Source organism: Pholcus phalangioides, unplaced genomic scaffold (assembly GCF_987345545.1).
Source record: "Pholcus phalangioides strain wild (caught in Gottingen) unplaced genomic scaffold, Ppha-v1.0 ptg000031l_1, whole genome shotgun sequence".
Lineage (NCBI taxonomy): Eukaryota > Metazoa > Arthropoda > Arachnida > Araneae > Pholcidae > Pholcus > Pholcus phalangioides.
This window is the reverse complement of record NW_028301621.1, coordinates 4,790,186-4,811,834: the sequence shown is the minus strand read 5'-3', so window position 1 is coordinate 4,811,834 and position 21,649 is coordinate 4,790,186. Positions and strand designations below refer to the sequence as shown.

General features: G+C 37.4%; 1 protein-coding gene and 1 non-coding gene across 4 annotated transcripts in view; one reads left to right on the top strand and one right to left on the bottom strand.

The window, feature by feature from the left end:
- Cad87A (cadherin 87A) overlaps window positions 1–21,649 on the top strand; it is a 672,761-nt gene that overhangs the window by 91,887 nt on the left and 559,225 nt on the right. For all 3 annotated transcript variants that reach the window (XM_089252829.1, XM_089252827.1, XM_089252828.1), the window contains one exon: window positions 4,993–5,199. In XM_089252829.1, coding sequence (XP_089108955.1) covers window positions 4,993–5,199 — 207 coding nt within the window. The remainder of the gene's footprint in view (window positions 1–4,992; window positions 5,200–21,649) is intronic.
- TRNAV-GAC (transfer RNA valine (anticodon GAC)) lies at window positions 2,842–2,913 on the bottom strand. The gene has a single exon. It is a non-coding gene; the product is annotated as a tRNA-Val (tRNA).

The following is a 21,649-nucleotide window of genomic DNA, read 5'->3' as shown; positions in this document are numbered from 1 at the left end:
CCATACAGCACTGCAAAATTTCTATGTTAATTTAAATAGGGTTCCCTGATCCACAAGAGGTTGCTAAGGATGGGTTTTAGAGCGAAGCTGAAAGTAAAGTGAAAATTTGAAGTTAGCTGCGTGCCAATAGGTTTTTTCACTTCATCTGTCTGACCAAAATTTTAGGGTAGAACCATGGCTCGAAAAATTGAAAAACATTTTAGGTGCCGGCCAAATTTTTTGGCAGCCAAGCATATTTTTAGGAGAAATAATCCAAAGTAAAAACAAATTATATTCAACTTTTTTAGCACTTGGTGATGATCTTCACATATCGGAAGATGCAGACATAAACTCCAAATATTTTGTGATCTGCATAGAAAATTTTAGGTGTCAGTATGATTTTCTTTTTTGCAATGTTGGCTCCTAAGATTTGTGAAGCCCTAGGTAAATACATCTAGACATGAACAAGTGCATCTGTTTGCAATGCCAGGCCTCCCTTGTAAAACACAGTTGATGCATTTTGGATCCTACTGTGATAAAATGGTGGCGAGTCGACAAAGTGCTATTGTGCACGAATTATCTCTACTTATGCAACTAAAGACTGTTATAATTTGAAATCAATACAGTACATTTAAAGATTGATAAGCATAATAAAGGTGTTTTTTTCTTCCTCTTTCTAATTTCAGGTAAATCAACATTTGAAGATGCAAATGAAAATTAATGAATCTCAAAAAATTATATTCTTGAAAGGTGCGATTTCTAAGAAAAGTACAACAAATAAATTGTGATTATGATAACTCTCTATGAACATATGTTTGAAATAAAATGTTTTTGTATGACAAATCATGTGTGCAAGTTGTTATTCAATTCATGTTTCTATTAATCACCTTCAATCATCATTCATCTTCTAATCAACTGAAATGAAATATACGATCAAATGAAAGTTATATGGTGAAGTTATTTGTTGGAAGCTAAATATGAAACAGATAAATTGATGAAAGATCTTTAATATAGAAGTATATATCTTTTAAATATTGAAGTATTCACTTGCATTAACAGGTAAGTGCTCATTCATAGAAAATCATGTTCTGATAATATTTTTTAATACTGAGGAGAAACCCATAGTTTAAAATACAGAACTACAATACGCAGCAAGGCAGTTAATTCTTTTAATTATAAATTATCAATAATTTATTATTTTAATTGCTCCAGAAAGAATTTGCAATTCGTTGTTTCAATGAATTTAAAAGGAATAAAAATGGATAATAAAAAAATCATTTAACAAATTGGTTTTTAAAAAAAAGTAGCACTCAATATTAAAAACAGTATTCAGCTGGGGCCTCAAGTACGGCTCCCGAGGTGAATAGGGGGCCCAAAAATCTATAATTATTTTGCATAATAACCCTTTCAAGAAGAGGCCCCCCCCCCTCAAAAAAAAGGAAAGTCTGCCCCGAAAAGGCACATTACGGCCATAGGCTCAACTAGTGCCGGTAACCTTAATTTAAAATCTTACATTTGGTTGTAAGAATTTTTTTTTCAAATTTTGATTTCATCAGTATGCGACCCACTTATATGCAGCTGGGGTCCCAGATACTCGCTTCTTCAAGCATCCAAAAGTGGGGTCCATGAGCTCGGACAAGAAAAATACTTTGACTATTATTATATACTGAATCTTATTCTAAAAAAAAGTCCCAAGATGGAAAAATGCAACGTCCTCATACGGTTACAAAATAATTAAACTAGTTATTAACTAAGTTTACTAAAAAAAATTGCAAAACACGGGTGACAAAAAAATGTATGGCGAGTCCTTCGGAAAAAAAAAGTTTGTTTACAACACGTTTGTTTGTAAACATGAAATCGCTGCCACAACCCACTGCGGAAAAACGATTGTTAAATAATTAGTAGTAGTTGTAGGCTTCAAACGGCATCCCGATTGGTTAGAGATCTGTTACTCTCGAAGCCAAAAATTTTCTCCCCCTCTAACTACTGTTTCACGTCACGTGACCTTAAGGACTGGTAGTACATAGTACCTCTTAACTACTAGTAGTTGAAGCGGTCCTTAGCTTCAGTCCTCCGACCGGTAGTTCATTAGGACTAGTAGTTACTAAGGACTGCAGAGATAGTTCACCCCCTGGGTCCTCCGGCTGGAGCCCTGTCAGCCCCACCTGTGGGGGTGGGCCATGGGTGTTAGTTGTGGTGTTTTAGATGGATGCAGCCCATGCTATAAAAGAGGAGGAAAATTAGAAATTTTTTCTTCTCCACGTGCTTTACATTTTATGTCTCGCTCAGGCATTGGACTACATTTTATATGTACAGCTGACCGATGAATGTTCCAAGAGGTCGTCATTTGACATCATGACTCACCCGAGGCAAAGTAGGAGAAGGCAGCTTGGAGACCCATGTTGTTTTTGCACTACAATAACCATGGCTATTTATTTTACATAAAAATCTTTTGGTATTCTATTTGACACTCCTCAGGGGTGTGCAACAGATGCGGCCACACAAGGCTCTGTGCTTAAAGGAGTCCCGCATATGTGGGAATGAAAAAAAAGTAATTTTTTTTACTATGATAGAACAAGGTCGCTATGTTTTAACTATAGAAATGATAGTGATTATTTGAAATACATAAGATAAAAGAGAATCACAACTCGAAGGAGCTCTGCAGATCATTTTCTCTTTGGGCTGCCTGTCTGGTAATGGTGGCCCTGGAATTGACCTGAGAGATCTCAAATGCTTTATTTTGGGCTTGAAATCAATTTAACCTGGATAATAATGTAGTTCAAGATATACGGAAGACTGGATGTTGTGAAGATATTTATTATTTGAGATGTTAATTTTTTAAGGAAGGAAAAAGCTCATCTCTGCCTCTACCGGGAGTCGAACCCGGGTCCCTCGATTGTCGGATGAGTGCTCTGACCACTAAGCTACAGAGGAGATAGAGATTTTCCTTCGCTAGAGCGTATATGTGCCGAACGGAACCATGCAATGGACGGTGAACCGATCAGCTAATAGCTCATGGACGGCGAGCCACCAGATAGCTATATATATGACATAAATGTCACTCTTGGCACAGTCCGTTCGGCACATATACAAATACAAATACAACGCCACAACAGGCAAATTGCCCAACGAGGTGGCTGATTTAAGAACATCATGGATCCCCGAGCCATTTTTTGGAGGCCCTACCTACTACTGCTGCTACACCACACATGCACCCCCCCCCCCCGCGGAACCCCCCAACGAACCCCTAACGAATCGGTACATGTGGGAATGTGCGTGTACGTGTAGTGCAACCTGACGTAAAGTTTGTTTCTGTGTAATGCTTGTTATGTGTAGTGCTGTCATCTGCCCCCAGTTTTTCTAACTACGAGTGAAGTGTTATGGTTGAATGATTTACCGTTGTAGGACTGTTGCTCTCTGTGGCGAGACTTTTTAACGGGGAGATCGGCTCGCATTTGCGCCTTGAAGTTGGGAACCACAGAAAACCAACTTCAGCCGACCACCACTGTGGAGTTCGAACCCGGATCCTCGCATCACGAGTCCGGCACTATAACCACTCGACCACCACAGCGGCATTTTTTTTTTTTTTTTTTTTTTTTTTTGCTCTAGCGAAGGAAAATCTCTATCTCCTCTGTAGCTTAGTGATCAGAGCACTCGTCCGGCAATCGAGGGACCCGGGTTCGACTCCCGGTAGAGGCAGAGATGAGCTTTTTCCTTCCTTAAAAAATTAACATCTCAAATAATAAATATCTTCACAACATCCAGTCTTCCGTATATCTTGTATTAACAAGTGGAGAGTGACATTTATGTCAAATAATGTAGTTGTTATAAACTCTAATTGAAACAGTAGTAGCCTAGTTTTTGGACCCTTGATACCTTAGTTTTTAGTTATATTTTCCTTATGTAAGTTATAAATGTTTTTTTTAGTGCCTATTTATGTATTCTTAGTGTCTTTTTTGACCATTTTTAGTGCCCAAACTTTTGATCTCTTTTGATTATGATCCCAACTACGAACACGTTCTTGAAATAATAAAGAAATGAGTTCTTCCTTAATGATTTTTCCCCCTTTAAGATTTATGTTCGTAACTCAAAGTTTATTAGTCGAAGAGCAACTACATGAAATATTTTTGGAAGGGCCGCAAAATTGTTTTTGCACCTGGCCACGAAATTCTTAAGCGTGGCTCTCTCCATGACCATTCATCGCTGCAAGAGAAATTTCTTCCATGTTTACGGCAACAACGTTCTCTTTTAGACTTAACTTATCCAATGCTCGATCTTAGCAGTGTTTGTGAAAGATTCATACTAACACCCGAATAACGGTTTCACGTCTGGGTGATAACATGTTAAATAGCACTCAAGCTAGCTACAGTCGGAAATGGTCTAAATAACTTTTCTAATTATATTTTGGTGTATGAAGAGACATTTAAGAAACAAACATCTTCTGAGGAGAAAAACAGCAGCTCAAAGTTGCCAACTGAATGTAAAACTACATAGAGTTCCAAGACTGTCCATGACTCTGTTATGTGAAATCATTTCAAAAATGTATTTCTTCCAACAACTTGAACAATAGGGTAAGTTAAAAGTTCATCAGTTTTTATATTTGACATGATGTACCTATAACAAATCATTGACATTACAGGTTTAATTTTACTTGGCATAAATTTTTTTTTTTATGTGAAAGTATTATGAATGTTTATTAATTTTAAAATAGCTAAATATTGACCACCTAAAGCATCATACCTGCACATGATACAGAAAATACTCAGCTTCAAATAACAAAGCCGAAAGAAACAGTTAAAATACCAGGGAAGTTTGTTGGATATTTAGCATAGATAAACAATACAAAATTCACAGGAAATCGAAAACTTCATTATGTATGAGAATTAGTAATATTTTTGTCCATTATAATTAAATCTGACTGTACAAAATATTTTTACAGCCTTTCAACTTTGTCTTAATAAGATTGTTTTGTTCTGTATTGTTTTGTCAAGGTCTTATGTTTACTTTATTTAGGCCCTTGAAATAGAAAGGGATGGTACCTTACCTGCTGGGAAACCTGAGCAGTGGTCATCAACTGCGGCATTAAGCATCACCATCAGAGATATCAATGATGAAGCACCTGTTTTCAACAAAGCTGGTTATATGGTTCAAATCAATGAAAATGTGGCTGATGGAACTCCATTGCCTAATTTAAACATGACTATCAAAGATACAGACTCTGTAAGATTTTTTTTTAAAGTTTTTAACACTTTGAATTTATTGTCTCTAATGTTCAAAAGGATTGTTTATTGACAACAATTAGTTTCATTTGATCTATCAAGCTAATAAAGTGGAATCTCATTATTATTAATTCCAGGGGACCAAAGAAATCACTTCGTTATAACAAAATTTAGTTATAAAGAATTTTTTATTTTACAAATTTTAACATTCTTTAAAAAAGTTACATTGTAGCAAAATTTGATTCTAAGGAAGAAATTACTCATTTATGTTCTAGATAATAAAAACAATGTAGTTAAATTTCAAAAATAACTCAGATTTATTAGCCATTGAATTTTTTTTTTGAAGTTTAATTTTTTTCAACATATTTAAAGCAAATAATCAGGTTTTTTTCTGCACAATTATTATGGAAGCTGAGTAAACAACAAGTTCCGTTAAAGTATACGTGTGCAATGCCTGAAACAAATGCTTGAAAGAACATCTAAAAGCACATGCGAATTCCAGTCTCTTCTTATATGAGTGGGCTGGTAACTGGCACATTTCTGGAATGAATGTCCTGAAGCCATGCAGGCGCGGATCCAGGGTGATGTGTTGGGGGGGGGGCGATTTTTTACAATGAAGATGTCGATCGGTGAGACCCAACCTAGTGTCCGCAGGTGCCAAACGTACTTAAAATAAAAAAACTTTCAATTAATTTTAATTTAAAAAATTAATTGAAAATTAAAATTAATTATGTTTACATTTTAATTGAAAATAAAAATTAATTAAAAATTGAAGGCAGTTAAAAATTAAATCTAAATTAAAATTTATATTTATAAAAATTATATTTTTTCAATATGCAACAACATATAAAAACTTGCTTGCAGCAACTGGTGTTACAATTAATGAATAAGCTGTTTTTGATAATAAATTTGAACGTTTGTGCCGGCTATCCTCGCAAAAAATACTGTACGAAAAAAAAGTTTGAGGTGCAGACTGAATAATGTGTGTTATATTTATAAACATTGTAAGGAATTCTGATGCACATTACCAGCTAAAAATGTTTTTTATTAACAGTATCATGAGCAATTGTACAAATAAATAAAAACTTTGCAGATGAAAAGAGAACAGAATATGACAAGCGTATGAATTGGTATTTTAAAATGTTCCTAGAATACTACTTCTTCCTCCTTCGCTTGATAAAAATTAAGGCTCACAGTTAACCGGACAAAACAATGTGCATAAATAAAAATTCATCCGAATGTATTCGATAAATGCTTTTTTCCAGCTTTTCAAGTCAAAGTAGAGAGATACTTTACATTTAAATTTAATTTTTTTGATCCCTGTGAAAGTATTAAACGTTTCTCTTTGTGACGTTATGATAACAATTAGGCAAAATAATATGAATAAAATAAGGATCTCGGTCAACCAGAGGAAATGAATTCTAAGCTAACTCGGATACAAGAAACCTCGTTTAAGAGAGACGATCCTTGAACATTTGAAGGAAAAAAAAATTATCTAAAGCCCTGACCATGGCCTCCATATCCTAGGGCGGGGCCCCTAGGCTAAAGCCTCTAGTGGGCCCCCAGACCAGACTTTTCACGGGCCCCTTTATAGTTAATTTATACCTTAAAAAAACAAAAAAAATGATGAGAATCGTCCCCGGCCCTGTCAGCTCCAACCCTTGAAGCATGAACTTTACGCACAACAACAAAGTAGTTATCAAATAAATAGGTAGGCTACTACGCGCACACTGACAGCCCCCTTACCCGTAACGGGTCGCACTGAGCTTGCGAAAAATTCTTGTGACCTCTCAAACTTTAAATCAATTCATGGCTTCAGATAAAAAGCTGAACCTATGCGGCGCAGCTTTTGTCCTCTCATATGTAGGGTCCGTGATAAGGCAGTTTCGGTTTCAGTACAGCACAGGGTAGATGTTTTCCCTGTTCAGATTTTGAATGCCGGTGATGGGATCGGCCAAATGAGCTTTGTTTACATCAGTGATTCCAGGTGAGCCCTCTGTGGTCTGTCTCGTTCGAAAGAGAATTCTATTTGCCGGCAGATCCATGTGGGGCCCCCAACTGGCTCTGCTTGTCTCGTACTAATTCATATCAGCTCAGTACTCCCCACTCGGCACTGGACCCGACCAAAGGGACTTTGTTTCCATCCATGGGGTCCCTAAGGTGGTCCCTCTTGTTCCGCTCAATACCTTGTTTAGTATTTACTCATGATCTGCTTGGTGTATGCACTGAAAAGGTTGGGAACCGCTGCTGGAAACTCAAGCACCCAAAGCCGAGCTACACTCATTCCAGCAACTTTTCGTGTTCACGTATACGCTTCAAGGACTTGGCGATTGGTGTAGAGAACATTAAGCAGTCTTTTTTCAGTTACTCACGTTCTAGACAGTTAATTTTTCTTTCTGTGAACAATTTTATAGCACACCAAACTTGTATCCTATCTTGAAATGAAAATAAGTACTACACACAATAAAACACCCATTTATGACATGTCTGTATTTACAAATAATACCTTTAACTTCCTCATTTATCACTTATAATTTCCAAACGGGACGATAAAATTAAAAAAATTACAAATTTCCAGCTTTGTATACCCGATTTATGAAAACATTTTGCGTCTGAAACCCATTTTTGTCTTCAAATAAAGTTTCCGATCCTACTACGTATAGAGTCAGACTTTAAATAATTCCTCCAGTAATCCGGTGTTTTTAGGCCGGTTTTCTCCGAGCATAGAAGAGGAAAACATAGTGCGCACATGTTTATGAGCAAAAGTTTGTTATTTAAATGGACTTTTTCAATCAATCTGCAGTAATTCGGCGATTTCGTTAACCCTGGTGTGATATGTGCCAGATTAGCGAGAGTCTACTGTACTAATAATTCATATCTCTATTAGTTCTAGAAAAATTTAATTCCATCAGCCTTTTTTTTTTTTTTTGCTGGTAATTTTTCAGTTTTTCCCCCTCAATTTTTTTTTTGCAACACTGATTTTAACCATCCTCATGCCCCGTTACTGAAGACAATGTCCTATTTACAGAACTAAATGGGCTATAGCCCAGGGCGGCAAGTTCAGAAGGTCGGCAATTTCGAGGATTGAGTGGCCAAGAAAATTAGCAAAATGGGAAAAGGGCCACCTCTTCCCAGACAGCAAGTGACCGTGTCAGTGAGTGACCTAGAGAGTTTGCAAGCACGTGAATGAGCAAAAGCGTGACTTAGAGCGGGAGTAATGAATGATCAAATGAGTGACATAAAGAGTGAGGGACCAGTTCAGTGAGTGGCCTAGAGTCAGCCGTCAGAAACGTATACTGGGCCCTCGGAAAAAGTAATTTTTCTGAACCCCCTACCTGGCGAGACACGTTTACTTTTAAAATTTTAAACCAGAGGCCCCTCTGTATTTGAGGCCCCCGCCCGCGGGGAATGCGTTAAGACGGTATTGTCTAGAGCGCGTGTAAGCAACGAAACAATTACCAAAACCAGTGTCAACAACGTGTGTGACCAAAACAGGGTGCAAACATGTAAATGACTAAAAGGTCCGTCCCACGAGAATTTGTTAGGGGACGCTGTGTAAGATAATTAAAGTTAATAAAAGTCTTTGTCGGACATAAACCGCAAAAATAACAGTCGGCGTGAAGTAAACCGTGCTTGTTCGGTCATTCACAAAGGAAGACGCTCGTTCCTCTGCCTTTGTATTGAAACTGACAAAGACTTTTATTATCTTTAACTTTAATTATCTTATCTAGCGTCACCTAGCAAACTCTCGTGGGATGGACCTTTACTTTAATACAGGTGTACTTGCAGGAGTGGGGGGGGGGCTATAACATGGGATGGAAAATTCGTGGATAGAGTAGTCGAGAAAATTAGACTAGAGTGGAAGGGCGGTGAAATTTGAATAGCCTTCAAATCGGCAAAACCGTAAATGCGCTTCTGACTGAACATCAAAATTACTTTCAATCTCCTAACCTGAATCTCTGGTTCGGTTTCAAATAAACAACTCATAAAGGATGAAAACTTTAATTTGGAACCACCTTAGCACGAGTTTCAGAGAATTACTAATCAGGAAATATAAAATCTTGGAAACACAAATACACGAAATACTAAATGGTAAATCTTGCTTATTCGAATAGGATGTCAAGATAAAATATGAAAATGTTTTTAAATATGAAAATATAGCATTGAAAAGTTATTGAAACAAGTATAGACTGTTTTCAATAACAAGAAATAATTGACGCATATTTCAATAAAATATGTGGGTACTAATTTGTCTGCATAATTAAGAAAAATTTAAGAGTAAAAAAACTTCCTAATGAAATTCTAATATTGCGCGATTTAAAATAATAAATTTCTTATTCAATTTTGTGCAGACTATATGGTTGTCAAAAACCTATTCAAAAACAGTTTTTCGCCACAGATACGTTAAATAGCAAAAGCTTACTTTCATGCAAATTGGAATGATTTTCATTAATATTTAATTATGATTATCAAGTGCACAATATTAATTTTCAGATTTTTTGTCTGAAAAGATAGTGGTTAAATTTAATTTCCGCAGAACATCCGACACCACAGAATCAATTTTATATAGTGGATTCTACTTATAACGTTCCTCAAGGCCGAAACGTAGGAAGAGGAGGTAGGTTTGGTGCCCAGGGCGCTGGACCGGAGGGGGGGGGCGTGAATTTCAACCTTTTACCTGCCCTTTAACATTACAAGGGACACCAAGATGCTGACCAAGCATCTGGTTGCGGCACTGCTCTTAGAACCTTTTCCCGCTTAGTGCGATTCATTTTCGTGGTTCCATCTTCAACTAATGCTCAGACTATAGAGACGTTGCAAGCGGGAAAACGCTTTAAGCGTTTAAAGCGTTTTTCCGCTTTAAACGATTTTATGGCTGTTTTTGGAAAAGCATTATACGCGCGATCCACTTATAATGTTTAATCCAGGTACTTATTTCAAATTACAAAGGCTTTAGTTATTAGATGGGGCCGAGGCCTATATTTTCATAGATATTATAGAGAAGCTATGTGTGTTCAAATGCTCACCTGCTGGCGCAGGGCTTTTGAGCTGCGTTTTCGAGGGGGGGGGCGGGGGCTTTGCTGAGATTTTTCATACCTTTAGGCCCCCACTATAGTGAATTTGTAGAGTGAAAATCAAAAAATGATAAGAATCGTCCTGAGCCCTGTTAGCCTCACCCTGTGGGGGAACCCCCCGTTAATGTCATTATCAGTGAATCCGTAAGCGAATGCAGCTTCATTCTCTGGGAAAACCCCAGATGTGCTACAAAAAGTAATGGAATTAATTTTCTTAACATCCATTTATTTTAAAATTTTTGCTTACTGAAAACAGTTTTTTTCGAAGACATGGCCATTTTTTGATCCACGTCAAGCTTGCGGGTTTCAGGACTGAATTAAAAAAAAAAAAGAGATAACAAAGGCTAGAAAACGATGATTCATCTTATTGATGGCTTGTGCTTTATTGCGTGTTACCAAGAAAACTGAAGGGTGTACATTTTTTTGCCTCTCTACACGAGCCCTTGGGCGCTATGGGGTATGTTGCAGCGAAAAGGCAGCGTGACAGCCGAATCGCATGGAATCCCTGTAGAACCTTGGTGGGAATACAATTGACCCTCCTCCGGCTATGACTTCTTTATTTTTTCGACCTTACCAGCAGAAGAAATCTCAAGGTGGAACTTAGGGAACAAATTTTAGGGAAAGGAACTTTGAGGAAAAAAAAGAAATTAATTAAAAAAATTAAGGATTAATAAAGAAAAAAAGTGAGGTAACTGGAGTTATGTTTGCTTGAAGGCTCTTGGGAGGGGCGATCGCCCCTTCACCTATTGTTTAAAGGCTCTTGGGGGGGCGATCCCCCCTCCCCCTGGATCCGCCACTGAAGCCATGTGAACCATCTAACAAATGTTTTGAATGTATGTCCTGTAAAGAGACAGCTACATCCGCATCTTTAAAATTTGAGAGAAAAAGTGTAGTCTTTTTTTCTCTATGGTAGCCTATAACTGCTTTAAATTTGAAATACCAACCTTATTTAATTTTTCAAGAATGTTTAGAAAGTATAAGATATGCCATATTTTAATGTTGTATTGTTTTTATTTACCTCAGCATCAACTTCAGAAATGATCTTAAGGTTTACTTCAATCAAAAACTGTTTCCTTTCGGGGCCACTCATTTTCAGACAAAAGAAATATGAAACGTTCCTAACGCATAAATACTGGCTCTTGACACAGATTCTATTAATTTTTCACACGCCGTATTAGTTAAAATTTATTGCTACACCCCACACAAGATATAGAAGAACAATCCTTATTTCTCAACAGTTCACCAGGTTTATTTTCGTGACAATTTTTGTAAAATTTCAAGATATTTCATGAAGTATTTGTGCAGGTTTTTTGAGATTTTTTACTTTTATTGAAAATGTTAGCTCCCTCTATTGGCTCTACAGGGAACAAAAAATAAAATAATAAAATGTACGTAACTCAAGATAGCTTACACACTTCAATCCCCTAAGTTTAGGTTTCCTATAAGACAAACTGGCAATATACTTGTCATAATTTTCATATGTATTATCTAATAGAAATATTATATACGCAGTAGTGGTTAACATATTTGAAGGGTCGGGGGAAAAGTATGATAGTCACAATTCGCTTATTTTTTGTGAAACAGAAAACACATGCCTGCCTCGCAGCACTCCTATTTTTCCTACTTTTTGATAGAATATTATGTTGATGAAGAAACAATTGATTTATTTTTTTCTGTTTATGGTATTGGCAACACATTATCAGTCAAGTATTTAGTTTCAAAGTTTTGGCAACAGTACAAAAACCGTGTACAAACAGTACATTTTGGAAGAAAGCCATGGACTCTGAAATGAATTCCTTAAGAGAAAATTGTACATGGATTCTACAACCATTACCTAAAGGATCAAAAGCTATACCTTGTAAATGGGTGTTTGAGTATGTATATAACTTTAGTATTCCATATTATATTTCCTTTTCGCTGTATCGCCACTCAATGGCACCGCTTTCACAATTATTACCTATGTTACTTTTCCCATCTTTTGAGGCAGATGTTTTTGTATCTGCTTCAGTCAGAGACTCCAAACCAGTGGCGATATCTCGTTTGTTGAGTATGGAAAGAAAGTTTGAGAAAAATCCAGACATGGGTATTCAATATAAACATTTCATGGAGGAATATGAAGCTTTGGGGTAGAGGTATCGTCAAGAGATCTTGCTGCAGATGGCACAAAGGTTTTTTGCCTGCCTCACCATGGTGTCCTGATATTTTCTAGCACAACTTATTAAATTAAGAGTAGTCTTTGATGACTCTTGTCAGTCATCCACATCTGTATCTTTGAATACTATCTTCGGAGTAGGAAGCATTATGCAATGAGACATTTTCTCTATTCTTCTCAATTTCCGTATTCACAAAATTGCTTACATACTGACATCGAAAAAATATATATTAAAATCCTAGTTGATCCTGCTGACCAAAGGTATCGACGAATAATTTGGAGAGGCCACAAGAGTGCAGATATAAGGGAATGTCAGCTAAGCACAGTAATTTACGGGACATCATCGGCCCCCTTCCTCATTACTAGAACATTGTATCAGATGGCTTTGAACTGTGAGTAGAGCTTATCAGCTGTTGCTGACGTCATTAAGAATGACACGTATGTTGACGATATATTATCTGGTTGTGATGATTTGACGAGTGCTATAAACATATGTTTGCAGCTTATCAGTGTTTACAAGGATCATGGCTTTCATCTGAGAAAATGGCCTTCAAATTCATTGGTACTGATTGAATATATTTCTCATGATACCAAATCTGAAAAATGCATTCATTGAAATTTGTGGCGATGATGACAACTGTGGCAAAGTCTTAGGTCTACAATGGAACTCTGCTTCTGGTCAGTTTATATTCAAGGTCAATTTTGATCCGGACTTTCAATTCACTAAAAGGGACATTCTCTCTCAAACATTGAAGCTTTTCGATCCATTGGGATGGTTGTCGCCTTTCACAGTTTCTTTCAAAATATTCTATCAAAGACTTTGGCTTCACAACCTAGACTGGGATAATGTCCTACCTACTCCTTTGCAAGATTTGGAAAACACTTTGTAATGGATTTAACTGTCTCAAGAACATACAAATTCTTAAGTGGTTGAGGGTTAGCAGTAAACAAATTGAATTACGTGGATTCAGCTCTGAACTTCCTTATGCAGCTCTTGTGTATTGCAAACAGCTTGATGAATCCAGGCAGGCAAACGTAACCTTGGTGTGTGCAAAAACCAAGGTGGCTCCGATAAAACAAATATCGATCCCTCGCCTGGACCACTGCAGTGCATTGCTACTTACTCAGTTATTGAAATCTCTTGTGCAAGCATTCGGTAGTCACGATGCTGTTCTTCATGCTTGGTGTGACTCCAAGGTCCTGTTGGCATGGCTTGCCTCTCACCATCGTAAATGGAAGTCCTTCATAGCGAATCACACATCTGAAAATCTTAGGTTTGATTCCAGATGCTAAGTGGCATTATGTGCCATTTAAATCCAATCCAGCTGATATTGCATCTAAGGGTGTGGATGCCTCCTTGCTCCCTAATTATGACCTGTGGTAGTCTGGTCCACCGTGGTTCACCAAGTATGAAAACCTGTGGCAAAGTCATGTTCCAGTCATTAATGACAATGTTGCTCTTCAGGAGGAGAAACCAAATTTCATTGGTAATATAGCAGTGAATCAATGTGTTCAAGTGTATGATGATTTGTTTACGAAATATTCTTCATTGCCAAAAATAGTTCGCATCTTGTGCTGTTGCTTAAAATTTATCAGTTATTGTCGCGTGTATCAAATGCAACTGTTCTGTCTAATAATGTGCCATGTGCAACCATGTCTATGAGAGAGCAAAACAATGTGTTACACATGGTGATTTGTTATGTGCAAGAGAAATTATTTTCTGATGAGGTGGAATGTTTGACCAATCAGCAGCCAGTGAATCCGAAGAGTCAATTATTTAGTTTATCACCATTTATTGATGGTGACGGTATCTTGTGGGTGGGAGGATGTTTCCAAAATTCCTCTTTGGGTCATAATTCTATACATCCTATCATTCTACCTTATCAGCATAGAATTTCCACTTTATTAGTAAAACAATATCATGTCACCTATCTCCATGCAAATCCCAGTGTGTTGTCATGTTTTACTTCAAATATATTGGATTATCCATGTTAAAAGAATTATTCGTAATGTCACACATAAGTGTATGGTGTGTTGTAGGTTCAGGGCATCTGGTGAAACTCAGCTCATGGGAAATCTTTCCAAACACAGTCACTATGAATCATCCTTTTTTAGTTTGTGGAGTTGACTTTTCAGGGCCTGTCAACATAAAACAACATAGAGGTCGCGTATCTCATTCAACAAAGGGATATATTGCTGTATTTGTATGTTTTGCCACAGAGGCTGTTCATATCAAATTTGCCAGTGATCTTAAAGCCAGTGCATTTATTGCAGCCCTGCAACAACTTTGTTCAAGTAGAGGTGCTCCTACGCATATTTATAGTGATAATGCCACTAATTTCATCTGCGCTCGACGCAAGTTATCAGAAATTTACAAGGTTGCAGCTGAGCTTAATAAAAATCAGGTTGCTATTGTCTTAATCAGCATTCTATTGAATGGCATCTCATATCTTCTGCTTCCCCTCACATGGGAGGACTTTGGGAGTCTGGGATTTGTTCATTGAAATTTCATCTTCGAAGAGTCATAAGAGATACTTCCTTAACTTTCAAAGAACTGGCTACACTTACTCAAATCAAGGCAGTTCTTAATTCAAGGCCTCTGACACCTGTAACTGACAGTGATATAAATTTGTTGAACACCGGCTCATTTATTGATCGGAGAAGTTATCACCTCTTCCCCAGAACTGACTGCAAACTGTGAGAAAATGGCATTTCATACCAGATGAGAACTGTTGCAAAAAATGAAGCAACACTTTTGGAACAGGTGGCATCTAGAATACTTGAATACGCTTCAACAACGTTACAAATGGAAATGCCCAAAATGCTCTGTCGCAATGGATGACTTGGTACTCTTGAATAAAGATAACACTCCGCCATCTACCTGGCCTCTTGGTAGGATACTCAAAATTCATCCAGGTAAAGATGGAATAGTTCGAGTTGTCAACATTCGAACTGTTAAGGGTATTTTCAAAAGATCAATAGCTAAGATATGTGTTCTACCCATGTATCAAGAATAATATGACACCATGCATATATTCTTGATAGGGTGGGAGTATGTTTGAGTATGTATATAACTTTGGTATTCCATATTATATTTTCTTTCCTCTGTACTAGATGGCACAGCTTTCACAATTATTATGTTGATCTATTTTTGTATAGGCTCAAGTCAGTTGTTTCTTTGGTCTTCTTTGCTCATGTCTAAATAAACTTTATTATAATTGAAACCTTGCATTCTACGTATATAACAGCCCTTTTGTCGTTCGTATACAGGTTGTAACTTATCGTCCCTTTAGGTCTCCCGTTACATGTTTCCGATGTGTCTATAGCCCCCCAGCTAACGCTAGATCCTTTCCCTGTGCAAAGACCTGGTTGTGTCACTAGAGACCACTTTTCGTGATTATTCCCAATCAATTCCCAACAGTGCACTGTATTCCAGAATTCAGTGTTTTGGAGGGGGAAATTTGGTGTTCTCAGAACAGAATGAAAGATGTGAGAAGTTTCTTGTTGAAATGTGACTCGTACTTCCAAATGTATAATGTGCCCGATGGAGTTGAACTGGTTGTGAGCACATTGGAGGGAAGAGCGTTGTCCTGGTGGTAGGGCATTGGTAGACATGAGTGGGAAAGATGGGGACAACAAAATTCCTGGGAAAGATTTAGACAATTGCTACTTCAGACTTTTTACCGCTATCACACTAGAATAGAGTTAGCAAGAGCCTTGTTTTCGAAAACTATACCACCAGCTCATATTAGATTTCTCTTGCATAAGTTAGTTTTTTTTGGGTTTAGGTTTGGTAAAAGTTACCAGGATTGCCAGGAAAAAAAATTCTAGGGAATTTTTCTTTTTTTCAGAATGAGGGGGTATGTAACGTATCGCCCCTTTAGGTCTCCCATTACGTGTTTCCGATGTGTCGATAACCCACCAGCTAACGCTAGGTCCTTTCCCCAAGCGAAGACCTGGTTGTGTCAGTATGACTTTTTGTAATTAAGTTCAATGTATGTGATTATTCATTGTAAAGAAATTATTGTTTTCAACTACTTTGTTTAATTAACGGAGGGCTGCGGACTCCTGCGGGTTACATATAATCCATTGTCTTGGTCTCACCCTCAATAGACTTACCGATATCGTGGGTAAAGTCCAGCCGGCTTCACGATTATCGAACTGTTTCCAACCAAAAATACAGAATATCTGAAATTGTTGTTGTGTCACAATATGGAAATCAACGGATTGACACCATAGTTTTCCCGATGTGCCAGAGGAAACATGTTCTTTCAGTGCGCTGAGAACAATCGACTACTATAAATAGGCCTGGATAAACCAGAAGTGGGCATTCAATCTTCTAACTTTGTTCAATTCGTTGTACTCACTCCACTCAGCGGGGCTGATGGGGGAATAACCCCTACTAATACCTAGTTGTTGTTACTAATGTCGTAAAAAGGTGATCTCTTAAGCTAGGCTAGTCCGGGTGGTAGTTCTAAATATAATCTTCTAGTCAACTAATAGTCATTTATCGTGTGTTCTAGTCAGTTGGAAAGTGGTTCCTTGAAAAGGTCAGGTGATCCATAAAATGCTACATCAACCTATAGTTATGTACTACCTAGGTTAGGGGTCTTCAACGTTTTACGCTCGAGGGCCACATAAAAAATTTGTCGCGTTCCGCGGGCCACTCATTAATGGCGTAGGGGGGGGCACCCTCCCCCCCAAAGATGATGACAAATTAAATATATTTCAAAATATTTTATAGAATTTAAACATTGAATTCAATTAATTTTAACAAATATTAATTTTGAATGATTTAAAAAAAAACATTTCAAATTATATTGTCAAAAAATTCCTTTTTTGCTATATTAATACATTTCTTTTACTGGTAAATGCTTTTGAAAGTTGGTAAATTGTATGAAACAGAATGAAAATGGATGATTTTATATATATATATGTTGAATTAATTAAGCACCAAATAAACAAGAAAATCTTTGGTTATTTACATTACGAATGCGAGTGGATGTAATTCCTAAATTAATGCGAAACTTGACTGTGTTTTTGCTTGACTAAAGCTTCAATGTTAGGCAAAATTTGTGTTGTTGCTATTCGTGAAGTATCCTCCAAATGCTGATCAGTCAGACGTGTTCTAGTTTTTGATTTTGTATTCTTAATTCGACTAAACAACTATTCTCATATGTAAGTGCTGCCAAATATAATAAATTACAAGGCAGCAAATATAATAAAAATATGCTGCCTGTATATAGAAGATATGAACAATGCATATTTGGATATTTCTGGATACTTTTCTTTGAACACATATTTAGAATAAAAATCAATTAATGAAGGAATTTCAAAAAACTTTCATTTAACTGCAGTCGCATTGCATATCTGCAAATTCTAATTGCAGCTCAGGTGGAACACTTTCGATATCGACAGAGAATGGTGAGGAAAATGTTTTCATAGAAATTTCGTTCTCGCGGAAGTCGGAAAATCTGCTTCTGAATTCCATTCTCAGATTTGAAATGCACTGTCCATAATCGTCCGGTTTCCAAGTTGTAGATCTATTTACCAACTTCAATAATTTTGTATGCAGTTTTTGTTTTGCAATTGACGTTTCCAAAGGACTAATTTAGTTTCGAACGCTTTTACGTTGTCATAAAAATTATGGACATGTAGGTCTTTTCCCAGTAAGTGGTAGTTAGATCATTAGACCAGTGACATCTCTACATTGTGCACTTGAAAACTTCCGCAAGTTCAAATACTTTTCCTTTACAAGTTTTGCAAAAACCACCTGCATCCATTTTGTCTGGTTCACAAACAGCAGTTTGGCTCTCACTTATACACCAAGTTCACCTCAGATAAAAACAAAATATATGCAACCTTGTTATTTTTCACTGTTTCATTTACATGCTTTTAGTGCAGTTTTTATGAAATAGCCTAAACATTCATGATCTAATCTATAAAAGCGTTTTATCTTTTTTTTTTATTTAAACCAAAATTATTATGGTGTGGGTCATAATCCCGACAGACGAAATCCCGACAAGTCACAATCCCGACAGACGAAATCCCGACAGGTCAAAATCCCGACAGGGTCGAAATCCCGACAAGTCAAAATCCCGACACGGTCAGAATCCCGACAGGGTCGAAATCCCGACAGGTCAAAATCCCGACAAGTCGAAATCCCGACAGGGTCAAATTCCCGACACGGTCAAAATCCCGACACGGTCAAAATCCCGACACGGTCGAATTTAAAAATTCAATTTCGCCGTATAAGCCGCACTTCGCGATTTCTGTCGGGATTTGAATTTCTCGCGGCGAGGGGCGTTGGGGCGCCGATGAGAATGATAAATTGGGATGAAATAAATTTTTCAAATTTTAATTTCGCCGTATAAGCCGCACTTCGCGATTTCTGTCGGGATTTGAATTTCTCGCGATGAAGGCCGTTGGGGTGACGATGAGAATGATAAATTGCTATCAAATAAATTTTCAAATTTTAATTTCGCCGTATAAGCCGCACTTCGCGATTTCTGTCGGGATTTGAATTTCTTGCGGCAATGGGCGTTGGGGTGACGATGAGAATGATAAATTGCGATGAAATAAATTTTTCAAATTTTAATTTCGCCGTATAAGCCACACTTCGCGATTTCTGTCGGGATTTGAATTTCTTGCGGCAAGGGGCGTTGGGGTGACGATGAGAATGATAAATTGCGATGAAATAAATTTTTCAAATTTTAATTTCGCCGTATAAGCCGCACTTCGCGATTTCTGTCGGGATTTGAATTTCTTGCGGCAAGGGGCCTTGGGGTGACGATGAGAATGATAAATTGCTATCAAATAAATTTTAAAATTTCAATTTCGCCGTATAAGCCGCACTTCGCGATTTTTGTCGGGATTTGAATTTCTCGCGATGAAGGGCGTTGGGGCGACGATGAGAATAGTGAATTGCGATCAAATAAAATTTTCAAATTTTAATTTCGCCGTATAAGCCACACTTTGCGATTTCTGTCGGGATTTGACTTTCTCGCGATTAAGGGCGTTGGGGCGACGATGAGAATGATGAATTGCGATCAAATAAAATTTTCAAATTTTAATTTTGTCGCATAAGCCGCACGTCGTGATTTCTGTCGGGATTTGAATTTATCTCGGCGAGGGGCGTTGGGGCGACGATGAGAATAGTGAATTGCGATCAAATAAAATTTTCAAATTTTAATTTCGCCGTATAAGCCACACTTTGCGATTTCTGTCGGGATTTGACTTTCTCGCGATTAAGGGCGTTGGGGCGACGATGAGAATGATAAATTGCGATGAAATAAATTTTTCAAATTTTAATTTCGCCGTATAAGCCGCACTTCGCGATTTCTGTCGGGATTTGAATTTCTTGCGGCAAGGGGCCTTGGGGTGACGATGAGAATGATAAATTGCGATCAAATAAATTTTCAAATTTTAATTTCGCCGTATAAGCCGCACTTCACGATTTCTGTCGGGATTTGAATTTCTTGCGGCAAGGGGCCTTGGGGTGACGATGAGAATGATAAATTGCTATCAAATAAATTTTAAAATTTCAATTTCGCCGTATAAGCCGCACTTCGCGATTTTTGTCGGGATTTGAATTTCTCGCGATGAAGGGCGTTGGGGCGACGATGAGAATAGTGAATTGGGATCAAATAAAATTTTCAAATTTTAATTTCGCCGTATAAGCCACACTTTGCGATTTCTGTCGGGATTTGACTTTCTCGCGATTAAGGGCGTTGGGGCGACGATGAGAATGATGAATTACGATCAAATAAAATTTTCAAATTTTAATTTTGTCGCATAAGCCGCACGTCGTGATTTCTGTCGGGATTTGAATTTATCTCGGCGAGGGGCGTTGGGGCGACGATGAGAATAGTGAATTGCGATCAAATAAAATTTTCAAATTTTAATTTCGCCGTATAAGCCACACTTTGCGATTTCTGTCGGGATTTGACTTTCTCGCGATTAAGGGCGTTGGGGCGACGATGAGAATGATGAATTGCGATCAAATAAAATTTTCAAATTTTAATTTTGTCGCATAAGCCGCACGTCGTGATTTCTGTCGGGATTTGAATTTATCTCGGCGAGGGGCGTTGGGGCGACGATGAGAATAGTGAATTGCGATCAAATAAAATTTTCAAACTTTAATTTCGCCGTATAAGCCGCACTTCGCGATTTCTGTCGGGATTTCCGTTTGTCGCTGCAAGTGGTTTGTGGCGCATACCATGATCAATGGAGATCAATAATTTGGAAATTCATTTACTTTTCCAACTTGGCGAAAAGCAAAGGATTCAGGGTTGCCTTTTTCTGGCATTTATCGATTTTTCTATCCTCCACAAACACTGCTGTTCCTTATTATTTTCTTTGAGAATTTTTCGAAATTCTTTCTCGCTCAAGTTTCAAATAGACTTAAAATGTCAAATGATATTGCACAAAGTTAGACCGTTTCATGAAGATCTTAATTTAAAATTTTCAAGGTTTTCGAAAGCAATGTAATAGTAGAGAAATATTTTTATTCATATGTATAAAATTACATGTGTTGACAGCTTAATTCACTGATTCATCGCCGAGCCGCAACCACTGAAGGTCAGGCCCGTATCTAGAAATTCCATTCGGGGGGGACAAGGTGGTCAAATAATATATTTGGCCATGTTTTAACTTATTTCAATCATTTTCTCTCATTTCGAAGGGACCGGATCCCCAATTCCCCCCTTCTCACTACGAAGCTATAAACATAAAATTCTGTCAATAGTTTTATTTTATACTGTTGAGACTCCCAAAAAAATTTCTTAAAATTCTATCTCTAAGTTGGTCTTAAGGCTTTGAAGAGAGTATGCAAATTGTGTGGTAGTGTAGTTGCATACAGGGTGTCCTTTAAGAGTTAGTACGGCCATTGTCTTCTCAACCATCCGTGGTAGAGATGATTTCAGTTTGAAAAAATGCTCAAAAGGCGTTCAAAAATTACCCTGTACCAGTTTTGAGAGTGAAAACACAGTGTGTAACAAAATAAAAAAATATAAATTTTTAAAACTTCTAATTATAAAGTGACTGCACCGTATCTCCTGAGACCAACAAAAAAAATCTAAGTTGACAAGTACAATGTTCGCCGAGATATTTGAATTCAAAATTCGAAGGAAAGGTGGAAAGGACAGCATAACTTTGGGGAAGGAGCGTTGTCGATTAGTTTTTGCTGTCTTTTCATAACTTTTCTCCAGTTTTCGAATTCAAAT